Below are 19,129 nucleotides of genomic sequence, written 5' to 3'. Positions count from 1 at the left end.
TCTTGACAGCCAGGCAATCCTCTCGCCAATCTGTGGGGGGGGGGGTCGAGGGGAATCATCTTTCCGGCGTTGTTTCCGGCACCCCCGCAGCTTCCCAGCCTGACCCTTCCCTGTCGTCCCAAAGTACTCGCTACGTGTCAGCCCTGGTAATGGGTTTCTGGGGGGGGGGGTATTATTTTGGTCCAGTAAGCTGTGTACTTAAAACATGAGTGACAGGCTCCACTTGTCCGCACAGGGAGACAATTTGACAGGACGGAGTCGACGCGGCTGCAAGGATGAAGGAAAAAGAACTGATTTCTGTTAACAATGGAAACATGCAGCACCCACCACCTTTAGGAGCTCCGAATAAATGACATGCACCTTCTGTCTGACTAAAATGTCCTATTTTTCTATTTCTCTTGCCCCCCCCCCCCTCCCTCTGCACCCCCCCCCCTCCTAAGAAGATAGATGAAGAAAATGAGGCCAACTTGCTGGCAGTGCTTACAGAGACCCTGGACAGCATCCCGGTGGATGAGGACGGATTGCCTTCGTTTGAGGCCCTGGCAGACGGGGACGTGACCAATGCCAGTGACAGGAGCTGTCCCTCGTCCCCCGACGGCTCGCCGCGCACCCCCGAGCCCGAGGAGCCGTCCCTGGTAAGATCAACAGCAACATCCTCCCGTCGCTCTCAGGTCGGAACATGCTTTATTTGGAGGGAGCGGCCACCGGGCCTGCTGGGGGGGGGGCGCTGTTCTGCCAAGTCCTGGTGACACCAGATTAAAGCCTGGCCACCAACACTGTCCATTGGTCTGTCAGACGTGGGGGGGGGGGGGGGGGGGGCAGTTGAACCCATACCAAAGGCCCACCATCATGCCATCTAAGGAAGTGCCCATAACAGGAAGACTAACTTCATCTTTCCCGATCCCGGTGCAGCCGAGTCATCCCATTCCGCCGTCCTGTTCCCCCTCCACCTGATCGAACCATCTGGGCTAAAACGTTCTGTTCAGTTATAGTCCATTATTCCTCATGCCGGTCCCTTCCAAATGACATTTAACCTAATGGCCCGGAGTGTTTACTCCATCACAGCGGAGAGGTCCTGCTTTGTTTACACTAAATCCGACCTGGAGAGATGATATTTCCCGTGTCCTTTCTAACAACAGCGATTGTCTGGGTGGGTCAGATACAATCAAGAAGCTAAGCTCTGGGATCCAGAGTCCGCAGGTGTGGGGGGGGGGGGACGCCAACAATTGTAATTTGTCTGCTAAGTATTAGTTTTAAAGAAAAACGACACAAAGCCTGGCTGACGCCCGCAGGCAAGCGCTCGAACAAATGTCCGCGTGTAATCAAATTTGTCTGCGCGCGTCCGTCTGTACGAAGAACAGGCTGTCTAATTGAAAGAAAATGCTCATTTGAATACAACAACACTCACTTCCCCCCCCCATTTGGGGCCCTGTTCACAGCTGAAGAAGCTCCTTCTGGCACCCGCAAACTCCCAGCTCAGCTATAATCAATACACAGGTGGCCAAGCACAGAACCATGCAGCCAGCAGCAACCACCGAATCAGACCACCACCTGCCGTCGTCAAGGTAGGGACACACACACGCTCACACACACTCGCTTCCTTCCTCTCCAGAACACAGATTTGTCCTGTTATGCCCCCCCCCACTCCTCTTACTCTGTCTCATTTCTTGCCCCCTCTCCTCCCTCTGCCGTCGTGTTTTGGTGGCCGTCCTTAGAAGATGTTAGACTACCGCTCGGCTCTCGTGTCCCGGGGGGCCGTCTCATAATGAAAACAGGCTGATTGCTGTTGGGCTTTCCAGGCGAGGCGTCGGCACCGTTGTCTCATTAGCTCCCCCACTTAGCCGCCGTGGTGCGGCGCCGGTTGGGGGGGAGAAAGCGCAGAGACAGGCACTCTTGCAGCGGGATTGATGCCTTGAGACGGCGAGATCAAAATATCAGGCTTGATGTTCTCATTAGATGCCTCTCGAATGATCAGTCCTGTCTCCAAAACGGAGGGAGGTTTTATCAGCGCTAGCGCGGCTTTGCCGACCCGTTCGGCGTCTTCCTGCTCCCGGGTGGATCCGGGCGCGCGTCGTGTTTGCACGTGGTGCGTCAACCTTCCTCGCGGTTGCTATTTTCATCCCGTGCCTTTGAGTCACCCGTTTCTGGAGCACGGAGAACGAGGGCTCCCGGAGGACACGGCGCCGAGCGGAGTGGCGTGGCGGCGCTCGCGGGGCCACGCAATTAAGATGATGGGCGGGCCGCTCTGCCGTCCGCCGCTGTCCCGGCCATCAACCGTGGCGCCGTTTCTTTTTTTGGGGCCACAATCAGGCCGTTAGCATTCGGTCGCCGCCTCCGATAGATTGTATTTGCTATTTTTCGTTTCGGCAAATCGCCGCCTTCTTTTTCCTATCTGCATTTTAAAGATATTTTGTAAACAACAGAGGTAAACACTGTCTTAACCGCCCGTCTGTGTTGTGTAGATGGAGAGCACCTGGAATGGCAAAGCAAGGGGAGGTTCCAGCCAGCAGAACCGCCCAGTGAGGCGACATTGCACCGAGTTGCTGAAATACCTGACAGCCACCGATGACATCCTGCTGCACGCCAAAAATAACGACGCCAAGGGCACCTGGGGGGGCGCCGCTAGCAGGGACAAGAGTGGCCTGGGTCTCGGCGAGTCTTCCTCCTCCTCTTCGCCGTCTTCCTCGTCCACCTCCTCGTTTTCCTCCCTGTCCTCCACCTCATCTTGCTCCTCCTCCAGCGCCTCCAAGAAGAAGTCGGCTGCATCGTCTCAGCAGCAGCAGCAGCCGCCGCCGCCGCCGCCGCCGCCGCCGCAGCAGCAGCAGCATCACCAGCGAGGTGAGAGCCGGGCTGCAGGCGAGTGTAGTGTGGCTGGTGTTGGGGCTGGGAAATGGCAGCGTTGCAGTCACGGTGACGGGTTTGAGGAGTCGGAGGGCGCGTCCGTCCCTGTCGGCCACAGAAACGCCACCTGCGGCCACGCCTGCCCTAAACTGGAGCACGGGCCGCCCGGTGAAGAAGGAAGGCCGCCAGGCGATGTGGGCCGCCTGGCTGCCGCTAGGTTTATTAGGTATATGCATTCTTATTCCCTCCCTCCCCGAGAGGCGAGTCACGGCTGTGAGCATTGCCGAGAGGCTGCGGGCGCCACTCAAGCTAGTGAAGGGTTTGGCAGGCGAGGCCGCAGTAAAGGCGACGGCGCCGGCCGGGCACCGCGTAAGCACGTGACGGTGACCATTAGAAAAAGAGACGAGAAGCCGGGGCATCCTTTACTCAGCCAGCTGCTCTCCTCCAAACAGAGGCCTGATCAGTACCCAGCCCACTTCCTCCAACCTCCGACCAGTTTTCCGAGCAAATCGGCCGGGAAACGCTCAAAGATCCCAGTCAAGTGGGTCACGAAAGGCAAGGGGGGCAAATTGGGACGGAATACAGACTCTGGAGACCGGACAGGCAGTCAGGTTGAAGAGTGTGTAAAGAGAGGACTAGAAACGGGGTGGCTCAACCTCGGGGAGGATGTTGATGATCACGATGCTGACGATGATGATGTTGATGATGCTGCTGATGAACCTGTTACGGGCAGCCCTGCCGTGGTGCTCTCGCAAGGTCCTCCAAGCCCACTCTTCCCAGATACTAGAAATGCAGAGCCCACCCCTCCCCGCACCACACAAGGGCAAGGGCACCCACACAGGCAGGCACTCCGCGAGCACCCCGACGACCAGGGCCACCCGTTGTTAGGTAATCAAGACTGCATCCCCCCACTGGGTTTACCTCTGCTCTATCTTCTCCCTGTCCTGATCTAACCGCTTCCCTGTTTGACTTCACATCTAACCCCGATGCTAATGCAAGTCTAACAGCCTTTTCTGAGGGCCTGAGCAGCGGTGACAGCCTGCTAGCCGATGCTTTTCGCTAGTCTTGGAGGCGTTTCAATTCTGGTGGGTGGGAAAAGGGGGAAAGCCTTCTTATCTATCTCCCAGCTGTGTTCATAAAGGTGACCCTTGAGTCCTCCTTGTCTTGATTGAGCGCAGTGTGCTGATTGCTTGGAGTCAGAAACCTGTTTAGCGTCGCGCTACTAAAGCCGCGTTCACTTTAGCTGGAGCACAATGCCGGCCAGAGCCTCGGGCAACTGCACAAGCTTCCTTGACTCTCCTTTCTTCCAACCTGTTTCCCATTCTCTGCTGTTGGTGCATGCTACTCTGACTTTATTAGCCAGGAAGGGGCTCACCCACTGTCATGCGTCTTGTTTGTGGCATCGTCACTCTTTGTCTGTGTCCCATTCCGATCTATTTGTTGTTCTGACCGGGCTCCACCTGTAAAGTAAGCACCATCACTCCATCCTGCCTCACAGTAAACAGTCGATCCTAAAGTAGTTAAAGTGGGGTCACTCCAAAAGGTCATGGTTTGTCCACTGGTAGTCAGACCTTCTAATGAGTGTTTCTGTAGTGATAATTGCATTTAATGAGCCAATTTGAGATTAACTGTTGCAGAATGTGGACTTTTTCTCTTCTGCCGCGATGGTAATACCTAGATCAATAATTACCCATGCTCCTTTGTGTTCTGCAGCCAAACCAACCACCTTGCCACTTCCTTTGACCCCAGAGTCTCCAAAGTAAGTGCGAGAAGTTTTTCCACATAATTTTCCAGGCAAAACAAAGAGCAGCAAACAGGCGAAACAGAAGCCAGCAGCAGATGTAGACTCGAATCCAAACGGAGGCGTTTTTGTGACTCATTTCCATTTCTTAGGTCATAAAACATTCATCTTCTCATTTGGTGCCGGAGAAGTAAAACGCTGCGCTGTCGTTTCTGTCTTCCAGTGACCACAAGGGATCACCGTTTGAGAACAAAACCATTGAACGCACATTGAGTGTGGAGATAGCTGGAACCCCTGGTAAGTTCCCGCTCGCAGCTCTTCATTTGTCACCTCATGGGTTAACTCCAACATCTCCGTGGGTCCTTCAGAGTTCAGAGTTCAAGGTGAAGGCGTAGGGGAAGGTTTTTATGCGCCTGAGTATTGATTAGGCTTTCCAATCTCTCCAGGGTTTATTAGCAAAGCCCTCCCTTCCTCCACCACCTTCTTCCCCCCATTTACAGAGGAGTTAATATGCTTTTCCCTCTTCCTCTATCAGATCCTAATGCTCCCTGACTGACAGCTTACTTAGCCCACACATCATAGGGAAATTGAAATGGCACTCTGATTGCTTTAATTGGTTCTGTAATTCAGTTTTGCGGGGACGATCCGTACCTTCCTTACCTTGGGCCTGCAGACGTACAGGCAATTAGATCAGCTGACTCGGGCGCAATTTCCCAACGTCCAGGCCGCCGTGTAAAGGGCGTGTCTTGGAAATGGAGTCGAGGCTTCGGCCTTGTTGTTATTAAATTGTAACTGGTCGACTTGGCCGCCATGACCGCGACAGGGTCACGCGCCGCGCCGGTCCTGCTCGAGACGTCTCCGGTTCTGGGCGACGGACGGTAATTAGCAACATTAAGCCAAGGAGGGACGCGATACCGTGGGTCGTCATGTCTCGCTCTGCTCGTGATATTCCCAGATTAATTCCATAAAATGGCTGCCCCTGAGGATAACACGTCCTGTATTCATTGACCAGCGAGGGACACGGTTCCTGCGCGTTCCTCCACCGCTGCCTTCATGGGGGAGGGAAATGTGCGACGCGTCCGCCAAGGTCTCCGGCTGTCCCTCCGACCTTGGCGGAAGTGCTATTTAACCCCTGGGTGTAGATAAGCATTCAGGGTTAAAGGGCACGTCTGCTGAGGTTTAAAGAATGGAATATATTAAGGCTCCTAAATCCCTGCAGCTATTTGACGTGGTTAATATTTCTCCCTGGTTTTTACTGCACGGGAACGAGTCCGGTGACCTATAACCAAACCTGGACATCGGTCCTTTTCACCGCATCCGTTTTCACAGGCGCAGACAAATATCACGAGCCAGAGCCGAGCTGGGATTGAACATTAGCAGAAAGGCCGTTAGTCCAAAGAGAGCGCCGTTAACCTTCGTGGTGCTTCAGAGTCAAACGAGCCCAAGAACATCGCGTTTGATGCTAAATCAGAGCACCTTCTGCTTTCACGACACGAAGCAGCACAACAGGAAGTGAAGCCGCCCCCCCCACCCCTGGGATCTGACTTCTCTGTCCTAATCTGCACCACGCTAGCATATTTACCTTGCACTTAATGTGTGTTGTGTTTAATTACTGTAGCTCATGACATGGGGGTGGTCGCGGCGTTGCTGTTTACGCGGCTCCACCCCTGAAGAGCAGAGCTGCTTCATCACTCCGGCTCATTTTCCTCCGCGCGCCGCGCGGCTGTGCGCCGCCATCCGTCATTCGGCACGTTTGACTGAGAGGCACACGTTGCTCTAATTGTGATTTATTTCATTCCCGTCGCTAATGGCTCCCGGTTTATGACCCCACATGCACGCCATTTTGGACAGATGGCGCTTCGTTGGTGCTGGAGCGACCCTCCTTCCTTTCACGTTTCATCGCTCATTTCTGTGCGTCACCGTCAGAGGAGGGACGGGAAGACGTGAAGCGGGGCGCTAATCTCAGGATTAGCCACATCAGACACAGCCAGCTATTGCAGGCAACGTTGAAGGGGCGACTTTATTTGGACCCTGCAAGTTTCCCTCGGTTAAAGAAGCCGGAGCAGGTTCCATAACAGAGCTGGGAATGCTGTAAAGGGTGCAACAACACCGACATTTAATGCTCGGGAACCTGCCGCATCAATAAAGTAAGGACGGCGGCAGGTTCATCGGGGATAATCTTGACAAGTCTCACATTTCAGGCCGGATCTTTTCTTTCTCTGCCAGACTTGACAACAAACCTGCACCCTCGCTTTCAGAAAATTGCGTGTTTATATTTCAGGCCCCCGCGCTCGGTTTGCTAAGCTTTCTTCCCCGCGTGCGCTCTTAATACTCGATCTGGGTTTAACACAAATAGCTATAATTTGGTGCGATTCAGCAGGCAAGAGAGGAGCGATGTGCATTACACGAAAGGCAAAGAATCAGAAGAGCGCGTAGGTGTTGTGAAGTGCCTGACTTCAGTGACTGTGACACCGAAATGGGATCGGATGCTGCGGAACAGGAGGAGTAGCAATTGATCCAGGGAAGACAGGAAGGCAGACGGGAAGAAAGAAAAGAGGGCGACTGCAGGAGAGGATTGAGGCGAGAAAGAGAATAATGGCGCTGGCTGTTTGTGTGAGTGCATTAACAATGCTATAAAGTGGGCTCATCTCAGGACTTCCCATATAACTGCCATCTGTCTGCCTGTAAATCTGGAGGATGTGTGCGGGGGCGGCGTGGCGGCGGGGTTACGGGCAGTAAGGGCACGCCATCAGAGACAGGGTTAGGTCTGCGGTGCGCCGCGAGGAAAGCGGTCGCAAGTGATAATCCCCCCAAATCAGGCCCAGATCGTCTCAGGGAGCCACAAATATGCCGTGCGTTTTATTCAGATCAATTGGCCAGAGGCAGGTTTGATGGGAAGACTTGGGTTTTTCCATTGGAATTGTCCTCTGCAGGGTTTTTCCTCTGCTGAGGTTTTTCCGTGACGGGGGCTCCAGCCAAGGTCAGGGAGGAAGGAGAAGGCAAGTCATCCGTATTAGAGCAGCGCCATATTAAGTTACACCAAGCATTACATTAACCTGTCAGGGCTGCAATAAAAGAGAGATCAGGATTAGAGCAAGGGAACGCCAGTGTTTTAATCAGGCATGTATCAGTATCCGCTGTCCATAAACCGGCATGAGAGTTTATGGGTGGGGGGGGGGGTGTTTGAGGAGAGTGCATTAGGATTCCATCTCCATTTATTGCCCCCACCAACTTCTGCCTTGTCCTCCCCCTGCAGGTTTGACACCACCTACCACGCCCCCACACAAAGCCAGTCAAGAGAATCCTTTCAAAGCATCGCTCAAAACCAAGTTGTCTTCATGTTCCTCCTCAGCCTCTGTGTGCAAACGAGCCAGGCTGAGCGAGTCCGGCCCCGGCGCTCTGGCCCCGGCCCCGGGTGCCTCGGGCGGGGGCCCCATTAGGAAGGGTCCAGAACAGACTGAGCTCTATGCCCAGCTGAGCAAAGCTTCCACCGCCCTACCTTATTGCATCACCCTTCGCGCGGCCGGGGGCGGCCCCGAGGAGCATCGTAGCACTGGCAACAACAAGCGGGCGGCGCCCCGCGGCTATAGTGACCACGACTATTGCCAGGCATCGGCCAAAAAGGACAGCAGCGCCGACACTGTTACCATGACTACAGCTGCGATGAGCGTCGCTTCAGGCGCCGCCGCTGCACTTGTGCCCACCGTAGGCCGAGTGGAGGACGGGCGCGTGGAATGTAAAGACTCGGCCATGCCGCCATCCTCTTCCTCCCCCTTCTCATCATCACCTTCACTGAAACCTCCTCCCGGTCCCTCGGCCGAGCAGCAGGATCTGTCCTCTGTGGATGGAAAAGCAGCACCTGCGCGGGGGTTCGGCTCCGCCCGGACCCCCTCAGGGGATGACGAGGACCGACTGCAGACTTGTGCCATCAGCCGGAAGCTCCTGCGTGACAACCAAATCAGAGCAGAACTCAATAAGCACTTTGGCCACCCTTTGCAAGCCCTCTACAGCCAGGCCAGCCAGGGCAGAGAGCCCCCCAGCCATGCAAATCAGGCCGCGGCCGCTCCGTCCCTGGAGGGGGGTGAGGACAGCTACTACTCCCAAAGGCTGCCTGGCTCCAGCTACCTGCATTCAGGCTTCCTGCCCTTCCATGAAGAGCTGGAGCTGACCCAGGGCCGCGTGAGCCGCTTCCTGTACCCGTGGGAGGGCACCCCGCTGGACCTCCTCTTTGACTGCCCTCCATGCTCCCCCTCCTGCTCTCCACCCTCCAGCTGCTCCCCCTCGCGAGGCTCCGTCTCCCCACCTTCCTCCCTGCTCCTCTCCCCCAGCAGGCCTCTCTGCTGGGCCAGCGCCGGCTCGCGCTCCCGCTCTCGTTCCCGCTCCGGCTCCCGCAGCTCCTCCTCGCACTACCGGAGACGCTCCCTCTCTTCTTCGCCCGACCGACGCCCCTCCTCTTGGTAAGCTGTCAAATTCTTCTTCTTTGGTTGAACTTTAGCTGCTGCCCACCCGCACGGCTAATTCGGGGCTCGGTGATGGCAGGGGATCGGGCCTAGGTGCGCGAAACAGGTCTGATCACTCGTCAGATCCGGTTGCCAAGCAGGGGAGACCCCAGAGGCTCGTAGCGTGGGGTCCTGACCCCCTGCTCGTCTTTTCCTTGCCTGAACTAAATGCAGGGGTAATTTTGCACGTCTCACACCGAGAGGTTTAACGAGGGAAGTGAGGTGAGAGTGAATCCCCATCAGTTGAACATCTCTGTAGCTCGTCCTGAGCAACCACGCAGTGAGTTTCCCGTCTCCGTTCTTTTTAAATCCGATCACTTTCATTGTCCCAGGACACAGAATCCGCACAACCCCTCGTGTCACGACCGACAGAAAGAAAATTGCGGACGTGTGAAGATTACGGTTTCAATTCCTTATCTTCAGAGGAGCGTCTCCTCCTGCGGTCGCTCCCTCGCATGTTCCTTATGTTTGTTTGATGTCGGCTTTATTGTTTTAAGTGGCAGCTGTTGTTTTTAGTGTCCTTCACATCCCCAGAGATGAAGGGGAACTCCAGGCTGCGGGGACGTACTGTAGTCTGGTATCATCACAGCGCTGTGAGAGGACTACATTTCCCATACTTCCCTTTGATCAGAGCTGAAGGCCTCCTTGTTGTTGTTGGTTTTTTTCCTTTTGGGTTGAAGAACAGAGACGAGCTGGAGTCTCTGAGAGGGATGTGAGGAAATTGTGTTTGTCAGGAGCAGTTCATTGAGTCCGGGACATCGCTGCAGTGACTCAGTTTGTTCTGATTACCTAAAGGTCAGTTTACTTCTCGGAGCCAATAGAATCACTTTATTCCGGGCGGCCTCTTCCTTATACTCACAGATTCCACAGCGATACTCTCAAGGCATGTCGGTGTGATAGCGACAAACGTTCCGATGATACCCGCCGAAGGCTGAAGGCGGCACAACAAGGGGCTTCTTATATTCTGCTGTTAGAGTTTCCACAGAACGGTTCTTGAAATCCCCTTCCTGTTCGGGCTCTCACAGGTCCTCCGTCTTTCCGAACCGGCACTCCTTTCCTCCCGTCAGCTTCCCCAAACGCCTCTCCCTCCATAATTCAGGGCTCCTTCAGCAGCGCTTCAATAATTAAACGTCGGGGAGCTTAAGGTGTGCAGGTGTACAGAGTGGAGCCACCAGAGCGTGCCGTATCGACCGCTTTCTCATGCAACATAGATGGCAGCGTCATGCATGTGCACGAGCGGGCACGGAGGAAAGTTCTGGAGCTCTTTTATCTGGAATTAACCCAGTTCCCGATGTCTAAATAAGAGAACTGCTAAGTTAAATTGGTTGCCAAAGCACAGAACAAATGAGGTGTCACGGGGAGGTGAGCGGATGGGAGGAATAAAGGTGCTGACAGGAACCATGCGAGGGTCCTCCTCTAAGCTCTTAAATGTCTTCCAGAATCGTTTTGCTTACTCTTGTGTGCCGTCCCACAGGTCTCGTCACAACCAAGACTCCAGCACTTTTCGTTCCCGGACCCAGAAGAGCCCCCGCCCTCAGCCTCGCTCCCCCCTCAGCCGCAGGCCAAGGTGATCTCTCCCAATCAAGCGCTTCACCTCCACTCTCACGTCAGCGGCGCGCAGCAAATATGTTTAATTGATGGTGTTTTATCAGACTAGTGGGGACGCGCTCCTCCGTCAGCCACAGCGGTGACACTGATTCTGCTAAGTGCCTGTGCAGACGGGACCGTTTCATATGCAGAGAGCCTGACACCGCCTCAGTTCCGAGCCGATTTGGCATTCACAGGCGCTAATGGCAGCAGACACGCCGGAGCGTGGCTCCCATCAGTCCGGGACTTAACGGACATGTCTCTGGGAGTCTGCAGCGGTGCTGGCGGGGAGGAGAAAGTTGCACTTTCCTTCTTGATGAAGCCCTAACTAAGCAGAAAGTAATGACATGTGAAGTAGTGCTGACAGTTGCAGCTGGCCGGCTCCCCGACCGCGCCGCTCGCCGGCGCTCCCGCGGGCCTCTCCAGCGGGGGCGCCGCAATCATAGACGTGGCGAAGAGACGTCTTATTAACATGTCTCTTTACTGGCTCCTCACACCGACATTGGGCCGAGTCCTTGGTGACTGCCAGCTATTTTCTTATTCATAGGCGCCAACGGGACGGGTGAATTTAGAGGACGAGCGAGGACAGTGATGACAGCGTCTTTGCTTTCCCGTGCAGGTATGACAGTTATGAGGAGTACCAGCACGAGAGGCTGAAGAGGGAGGAGTACCGCCGGGACTACGAGAAGCGGGAGTCTGAGAGGGCCGAGCAGAGGGAGAAGCAGCGGCAAAAAGCAATAGTGAGTGTTGCTGTTATATCATGTGGTCGATCAGGCGACTGCGCTTTAATTATCATCATTGTAATAAACTACAACACAGCTTTTGATCTTCCGGTGAACTTTATCCTGCTCACTTTAATATCTGCTATAAATGCTACCATGGTTGTGCAACTCGTCCAGGAGTACATCGATTAATTGTCTCATTATCTTGGAAAATTAATTATTAAACAGCTCTTCCTGTCAGGAATTGACATGTAAATATCATGTTAGCACCAATAGCCGAGTGTGTGAGGGCAAAGTGCTAAAGTTAGCAAAGCTGTTGTACATTATCAGGAAGGCATTGCTAATGCTAACACAGATGAAGTCAGCCTGAGGGTCCTCTGTTGCCGCCATGCATGTTATTTAGATATCGTAAATAAATGAATTACTCTCCAATAAATGTAGCTGTAGCGCATGTCGCACGGCCCTCCGTCAGCCCGCGCCAGCGCGTTCCTGAATGATTCAGGCGACAGGCCCTTCCTCTTTATCTCAGGCTTGTGTATTTTTAACGCCTCGGCTGCGTGGAAACAGTGTCGAGTCTCATTAATCACACCACGGGCGTAAAATGCTAAAATAGCGCAAAAAACAGAAACCCGGGAAAAGACGACGAGGTCCAAAAGACAAAGGGAACCGACCCCTGTGCTGCATGTGCTTCAAATTTTCATCAATCTCCTCGTGTCTCAGTGTGAAATTACCGACGGCTTCCAGCCGGGAGGGAACGCCGGCGCCACCCGCTGCTAACGGGCGCATTAAATGATGCAGCAGTGCAAACCTGACTCGGCGCGCGTACATTTCTCCTCAGAAAGACAAACAATTAGGAGCAGCTCGAGCTGTCAGATGCGGGTTTCGGAAAAGCGTGTCCTCCCGTCCTGTCTGTCCGTCTGTCTCCCGCTCAGGCGGCCCTCAGGGTGCCGTCACGCAAAGGCCGCCAGTTTATCAGCTGTCAGCAACTAAAGTCCTACTTCAGCAAATACTCGCTCGCTGTTTGGTCTCAAACACGAGCAATAAAGAGGGAAAAGGAGAATTTTGACTGGCTTCTTTTCCAGAAATCACATTTTCCCTCCATTTCCCTCCATTTTCCCTCTGTTTTCCCTCCATTTCCCTCCATTTTCCCTCTGTTTTCCCTCCATTTCCCTCTGTTTTCCCTCTGTTTTCCCTCCATTTCCCATTTCCCTCTGTTTTCCCTCCATTTCCCTCCGTTTTCCCTCCATTTCCCCCCATTTTCCCTCCGTATTCCCTCTGTTTTCCCTCCATTTCCCTCCGTTTTCCCTCCATTTCCCCCCATTTTCCCTGTTTTCCCTCCATTTCCCTCCATTTTCCCTCTGTTTTCCCTCCATTTTCCCTCCGTTTTCCCTCCGTTTTCTCTCCATTTCCCCCCATTTCCCCTCTGTTTTTCCTCCATTTCCCCCCATTTTCCCTCCATTTCCCCCCATTTTCCCTCCGTTTTCCCTCTGTTTTCCCTCCATTTTCCCTGTTTTCCCTCCATTTCCCTCCGTTTTCCCTCTGTTTTCCCTCAATTTCCCTCTGTTTTCTCTCTGTTTTCCCTCCGTTTTCCACGTCTTTGCTTGGTTGCTGTGTCTCCACGTGCAGGATATTTCTCAACACCAATGAGCTTTGAGTCCTTTTTCATAAACAAGGAGCCAAAGTGGGCAAAGGTGAGCGTTGAGTTTAGCGGCAGGCTACTGATTTACATCCGTGTTCTCTGCTCTGAACGCTCCGTCGGGCCTCGGCGGACTCCCTCCAGTCATGGCAAACGAATGAGCGAATAAATAAATAACAGCGTAGCACTTTAGCTCCGGGCTTTTTCTGTGTTATATGATTAGCAGATGCAATTAAATTACTCAAAAGCTGTAATTGCTGCCCGACGCAGTTTGTCCCAGAATTATACCGCGATGACCCCGACGTCCTCTGAGGTTCAGGAAATCCACGTTTTCCTGCCCCGTGGCTCGCCTGCTCTCTTGGAAATGAATATCCCAATATTCGGAGAATTGAGCCGCCACGCTTGAAGGTTGAAAAGACTTTTGTTGCTGATGTCCGCCTGCGTCTACGTGCACTTTTATTTTTAGCAGAAGCCCCCAAACTTAAAGACATCATTTGATAAAAATCGCTCCGGCTGATGAGTCGGGAAGAGGGAAAAAAAAGGAATTGTGTTGCCGAGGCGGACCGAGGGTGCTCTATTGGCAACTTTATCAGATAACAGGAAGCAAGCTGAACCAATCACAGGCAGAACGGCAGACGGAGGCTGACGGAGCCGGGACAAAAAAGAGGTCTCCCGAATGGACCGGCGTGATCAGGACCTTTTCATTAAGGCTCGGTGATGAGAAACAACAGACTTCCAGCTTTAATCTGCGGCTTTCATGTCTGTCTTCTCTCTTAACGAGCAGGAGGAGAGACGGGTCGTGTACGTGGGGCGTCTGAGGTCCGACTGCACGCGCACGGAGCTGAAGCGCCGCTTTGAAGTCTTTGGCGAAATTGAAGAATGTGCGGTGAACCTGAGGGACGACGGGTAAGGCTGCAGCTGCTCTCCGGTCGAAGGTCCGAGACAAAGACCTGCCGGGTCTGCCCGTCCGTTCAGATATAAGGGTCTCGCGGGGAGGGTTCTCGGTGGAACCTTAATGAGTCCTCCAAAAACTTTCTTTTGATTTGTTTTGACACCTTCGAGAAGGTTCTGGATAAACCCTGCTGAAGGTGTTCCCTGGAGTAATTCTTTAGAACCCTGCGATAGATCAAACCAAAGAACCCGAAATGGTTCTAGTGAGCATTCTTCCTCAGAGTGTGGGCTTTGAAGATGCTCCTGTGCTAATTAACCTGGTCGTCTAATTAGAGTTCCGCCGGGGTTCTTTTGTTATCGCTCTGACGTCCCACTTTCTCTTCCTGACCAGGGACAATTTTGGCTTCATCACGTACCGCTACACCTGCGACGCCTTCGCCGCCCTGGAGAACGGACACACCTTACGCCGGTCAAACGAGCCTCAGTTCGAGCTGTGCTTCGGCGGACAAAAGCAGTTCTGCAAATCCCATTACACAGACTTGGGTGAGTAAACGCCGTGGCGTGCTCTGACATCAGCAGCCGGGGAGTTCGCTCACGTCGCTCCGGGACCGTCGCTGACGAGGGGGAGGCAAGAACGAGGGAAAGAAAAGGAAGAGCCTTGAGTGATGCTTCCAGATCAAAAGAGATGCTCGGAATTCCCGCGGCACAGGACGCACCCGGCGGCCATTTGCGGCTGCGGAAGTAAACAGAGTTCAAAGGTCACTGTGTGGTCAGGCCAGAAATAGAATCTCCTTCCTGTTGGCTGTAATAAACACAGATAGACAAGAGGAGCAGGCCCCGCCCCCTCGGATCTGCCGACAGTAAACGAAGACAGTTATTCGCTGCTTCAGTCGCATCTTTGGGTCGCGTTAACGTGCGTTTGAACGTTGCTGCCGTTAGCAAAGGTGATGAGGAGGAAGGTGGGAGCAACGTGAGTCTCGCCTGTCGCCAGCTTGTTTGTATTTACCCAGTGGGCGGAGCTAAATAATGAGACGACGGTATCGGTCAAATGGCCGTCACGACCCGCGGGTCTGAGCGGGAGAAGGTCGCTTTCCCCGGTAACCTCCGCTGTGGTTACCTCAGATTTCCTGAGCTCACGTTTGAAGCTGCAGCTGTTAAAAGGACGGCGTGATGAGAAACGGACACGCGGAGAATCCGCAGCTAATCCCGCGGCTTTGAAGCGGGACGCTCCGGCCGGATTGACTAATCAGTCCGCTGAAATGGAAACGCCTTCATTCCGCCGCCCAATTTGGTCGCCGCCGCTTGAGGAGACCGAGGGCAATAATCTCATAATCCCGCGGTATCTCAACCATCTTCTCAATCTTCCTCCTCGCGGAGTCGTCGGCCATTAGCTTCAAGTGGAGCGTCGGGGTATTTTTCATCCCTTAAGGTGCGCGGCGTGGTGCCGCCAGCCATCGGCGGCCACATTAGAGCGGGGGAGGCGCCACGTGGCCGCTGTGGTCGTGCCCATTTCTCAAAGCCCCGTGGAGAGCGCTGCTGGGCCCGTTGGGGGACTTCCATTTGTGAAGCTGTCTGCTGTCTGAGATAAGATAGAGATTAGGTTTTATCGGGTTGATCGGGAAAAATGGAGCACAGGAGGGATGAACGGACTCAGATAGAGCTTTTCATAACCGGCTGATAGGAAATCAGCAGGAACGCAGCTATCGATTGTGGTATTTCCGATAAATTTGACTGTCACGACTGAGCTCCGGAGACGGACGGTGGCCACGTGAGGACCGACTGGATCCCAGTAATTCCTCGTTCTCTCTTTCAGCTGCGATGTGGTCGAATTAGTCGCATTTCTGAGTCAGAGAAACTTCCGGAATAAAAAATTATGGTGAACCCGGCTAGAAAGAGGCGTACTCACCCGAGCGCCGTTCTTCTTCTGCCACTTTCAGACTCCCACTCGGACGACTTTGATCCGGCCTCCACCAAGAGCAAGTACGACTCCCTGGACTTTGACAGCTTGCTGCGGGAGGCCCAGCGCAGCCTCAGAAGGTAACCGGTTCAGCGGCGCCGCCGCCGAGAGGAACTCCCGATACCTCACCGTCGTTTGTTTGTCGCTTCCTTCGACGACGAGACTGCCGCAGTTTCACACGCCACGCAGAGTGGACGTCTAAAGGAACACGTCTGTCGGTGTATATCCGTAAAAATGAAGTTTACATGAATAAAAGCTGCTGAAGAGCTGAGGAAGAGACGTTGTGGGAAAAAAAACAAACAAAAAAAAACGCCGAGCCTCAGAAACCGCCGCGCCACTTTTTGGTGCACTCTACTGCTGTACGTCCACAGGTGAACGAAGAAACGAAAACGTTAATGACTTCTTTGTTTTTCTCTCTTCAAGCACTACAACACCCAGAATCCTTTGGGGGTGAAAACATGCAGCTTGTTCAGCCAGATTTGTTTTTGGGTTTTTTTTGTTTTTTTTGCAGTCGATTTTCTTCTCTTTTGTTCAAATCTGGTGTTTGGATCTCGCGTTACAGGACAGGAAACTCTCAAGGTAACATTATTGTCTACATTTTATGGAGAAATGTAGCCGTGTATTTACAAATCCTATAAAAAAAAGAATATTTTTATTTTCTGTACATATGGAATATCTTTATTTGTTACAGCTATGCACTGTAAAATGCAGCCTTTTTTAAAACAAGAAGGAAATTTCTTAAATCAGAATGTCGATCTGTAGTAATAACAGTAGTGTGAACATATTGATGTTTCCAAGACATGACATGATTGTAAAAATGAGGGGAAAAAATGCGTCCGACTGCTCGTTTTGAGGGAGCACGTGAACAAGCGTCTTTTTTTTAAGTTATTTTGTCGGGGGAGGGGCGGGGACACTCAACCATGTATAGTTTTATCTGTTTATAAAGTTTCTCAATCAGTGTTTTTTGCTTATACGACCGAAGTAAAATGCATTTTTAACATGTTTTTCATGATTGTAAAAAAAAAGAAAGGCATTTTTATTAATTATTTCTAAATAAATCCGTGTATATAAACTACATACGTCAGTAACACTGTACAACGAGGGTGTCGTCACACAGTCATTAGCATTAGCTAACTTAATTAATGCTAATTACTGTTAATTACTGCATCCTTCTTGTAAAACGTTACTTGTGTGTGATTAAGTTTGATTTTATTTCTTTGTAAGGTTTTGATCAGTGAAAGGGTGCATTTTAATCTTTTTAATCGGTACAAAAGAAGCGTATTTATCTTATTTATTTTAATATTTCAATCAAGACTATTTATGGGCTGCTCATTTTTACATACCTCATGAGAGTCCTGGCTAAGTTAAGCAGTTGTTTTTATTTAAGGAATCACGAGACAGGGTGAACGATTTGGTGACCTTTTCTGCCTTTCCGAAACAATCAACGCACCACTCCGAACTCCGACCGTTTCTCATTTCCGGGCCGAACATGAAGCAATAATTTAGCAGGTTGTTTTTGAGTTGGAACCACTGGAAACGCTTCACTCACGCTTGATTCTGTGAATGCCAAACAAAAGTTTACAGTTTCCTTTTCCTGAATTTTTTAAAAGATCTTGTATTTGATGTAAAATATAAATATATATATATGTATATATCTATATCTATAGATATATACAAGGACGATGCTGTTATTCACAACAATTACAAGATGATTAATGATCATATAAATGAAGGGAAAAAATATATAAAAAGCAATAAATTATTTTTCAGAGTTGTATTTTAGCTCCTACAGTCGTGTGATTTTTGGACTCGACCCATTACCCAGCCGCTGGTTGCTAGGTCGCCTCCATCCCCCACCTCCTGCTCCTCCCTTTAACCGTTGTTGACCGAGTCTTGTCATGACCGTAACGCACGCGTCACCGCCCGGCGGCGGCGGCGGCGGCTCCGCCCCGCCTCTGTCTCCATGGGCAAATTGTGACGTGGTTTTTGGCGGTGTAGCTATGCTAGGAGGGCGGACAGAACGCCGTTACCACAGAGAAAAGTGAACCTCCCGACGAAACAGAACGAGAAATGAGTCGTTTTACGCTTCAAAGCACCAAAAAAAAGATCAATTAAATAGCAGAGGAAGGACAAAAATCTTAACGAAGAACAACTTCACCTGTCTTTTCCCATTGTTTGGGATTTTTTGCTGTCGGTATGGCGTTTGGGTAATGGCGTCGTGTCCCGTTTGATAGATGTGGCTTTAATCCTTGTAATAATTAACGATAATGATGATGATGATGATGATGATGAAAAAAATGCTTTGTAAATTGCCTAGAGTAGCAATATATTACAACACCTTATGGTTCAGAGTTCAACTGTGGCGGACTTTTTCGTGTCCGGTTGAGGCCACCGCGTCAACGTTTGTTGGGTAATCATGTTTCTTTTGGAAGGACAAAATGTGTACGAACAAACGTGTGTGTGTGCGCGTGTGTGTGTGTGATTTCTGCGGGTGTTTGTGGAGTGGGGGGGCTGTTCTCTGTTTGTGTCCTATCCACGTTGCCTTCTGCCAAGTCCTTACCAATGCCTTTGTGATTCTACCTATTGTACGACTTTCTTGTGAACTTCATTTTTTTATGTGCAATTCTCATCAGCCTCAACATGCCAATAAAGGGAAATGTGTTTGAAAAAAAGGAAGAAACCTCTTTATTTCCCTATTATCTCCCCCCTTCCCTGTGATGAATGTCCCTCCATCGAGGACCGCCGCGCCGCCTTCAGCCATCGCCGAGGAACGCTCGGGATTTATGCTCTCGCCGAACGCTGGCCGGCAGAAATCCTTCAGGAAGAATTCCGCTTCCCGCTTGAATATCGGCACTAAAGTTCGACGCTGACAGTTATTAAACTGTGGCGATCGTTGGCTGCGTTCCGGACTTGTAAAGATTCTTAAACGAGCCCCCGGTCCTGCTCCTCGTCTGCCCCAATGGTCCCAGAGTCAGAACCCTCAGGAAGCTGCTGACATCTTTTACACCTGCTTTTCCAGTATGGACCAGTATGAAGGTTGGCTCCGCCCACTCCAGACCACCTCCACGGCCCCCTAGTGGTGGCAGCCAGTAAACCCAAGAAGGCCGTTCCTTGCTAATGCAGCGCTTTTCATCACAGTCGGGACATTTTTACGTCGGCGCTTGTTGGTCCGTGCGGGAACGTCGTCCCCTCCTTCCGAGCAACTTTTCCTCTTTGAAATTCACATCACCTGGGAGGGAAGAGTGTGTCTGCGTC

At 52.0% G+C, this 19,129-nt stretch overlaps 1 protein-coding gene across 9 annotated transcripts in view; it reads left to right on the top strand.

Annotated features, from left to right (window-relative positions):
• Positions 1-18,554, top strand: part of ppargc1a (peroxisome proliferator-activated receptor gamma, coactivator 1 alpha) — a 160,731-nt gene extending 142,177 nt beyond the window's left edge. For 3 of the 9 annotated variants that reach the window (XM_057026028.1, XM_057026031.1, XM_057026033.1), the window contains exons 3-13: positions 441-635; positions 1,440-1,565; positions 2,463-3,729; positions 4,555-4,600; positions 4,806-4,879; positions 7,839-9,039; positions 10,556-10,648; positions 11,288-11,408; positions 13,811-13,932; positions 14,309-14,460; positions 15,855-18,554. In XM_057026028.1, the coding sequence (XP_056882008.1) occupies positions 441-635; positions 1,440-1,565; positions 2,463-3,729; positions 4,555-4,600; positions 4,806-4,879; positions 7,839-9,039; positions 10,556-10,648; positions 11,288-11,408; positions 13,811-13,932; positions 14,309-14,460; positions 15,855-15,958 (3,501 nt within the window). In that variant the 3' untranslated portion in view covers positions 15,959-18,554. The remainder of the gene's footprint in view (positions 1-440; positions 636-1,439; positions 1,566-2,462; positions 3,730-4,554; positions 4,601-4,805; positions 4,880-7,838; positions 9,040-10,555; positions 10,649-11,287; positions 11,409-13,810; positions 13,933-14,308; positions 14,461-15,854) is intronic. The other 6 variants (XM_057026029.1, XM_057026032.1, XM_057026035.1 and 3 more) reach the window with 4 other exon arrangements.
• The last annotated feature ends 575 nt before the right edge of the window (positions 18,555-19,129 follow it).

Source organism: Takifugu flavidus, chromosome 3 (genome assembly GCF_003711565.1).
Source record: "Takifugu flavidus isolate HTHZ2018 chromosome 3, ASM371156v2, whole genome shotgun sequence".
Lineage (NCBI taxonomy): Eukaryota > Metazoa > Chordata > Actinopteri > Tetraodontiformes > Tetraodontidae > Takifugu > Takifugu flavidus.
Note: the sequence above shows the minus strand (reverse complement) of the source record. Positions and strands in the feature narration are given on the sequence as shown.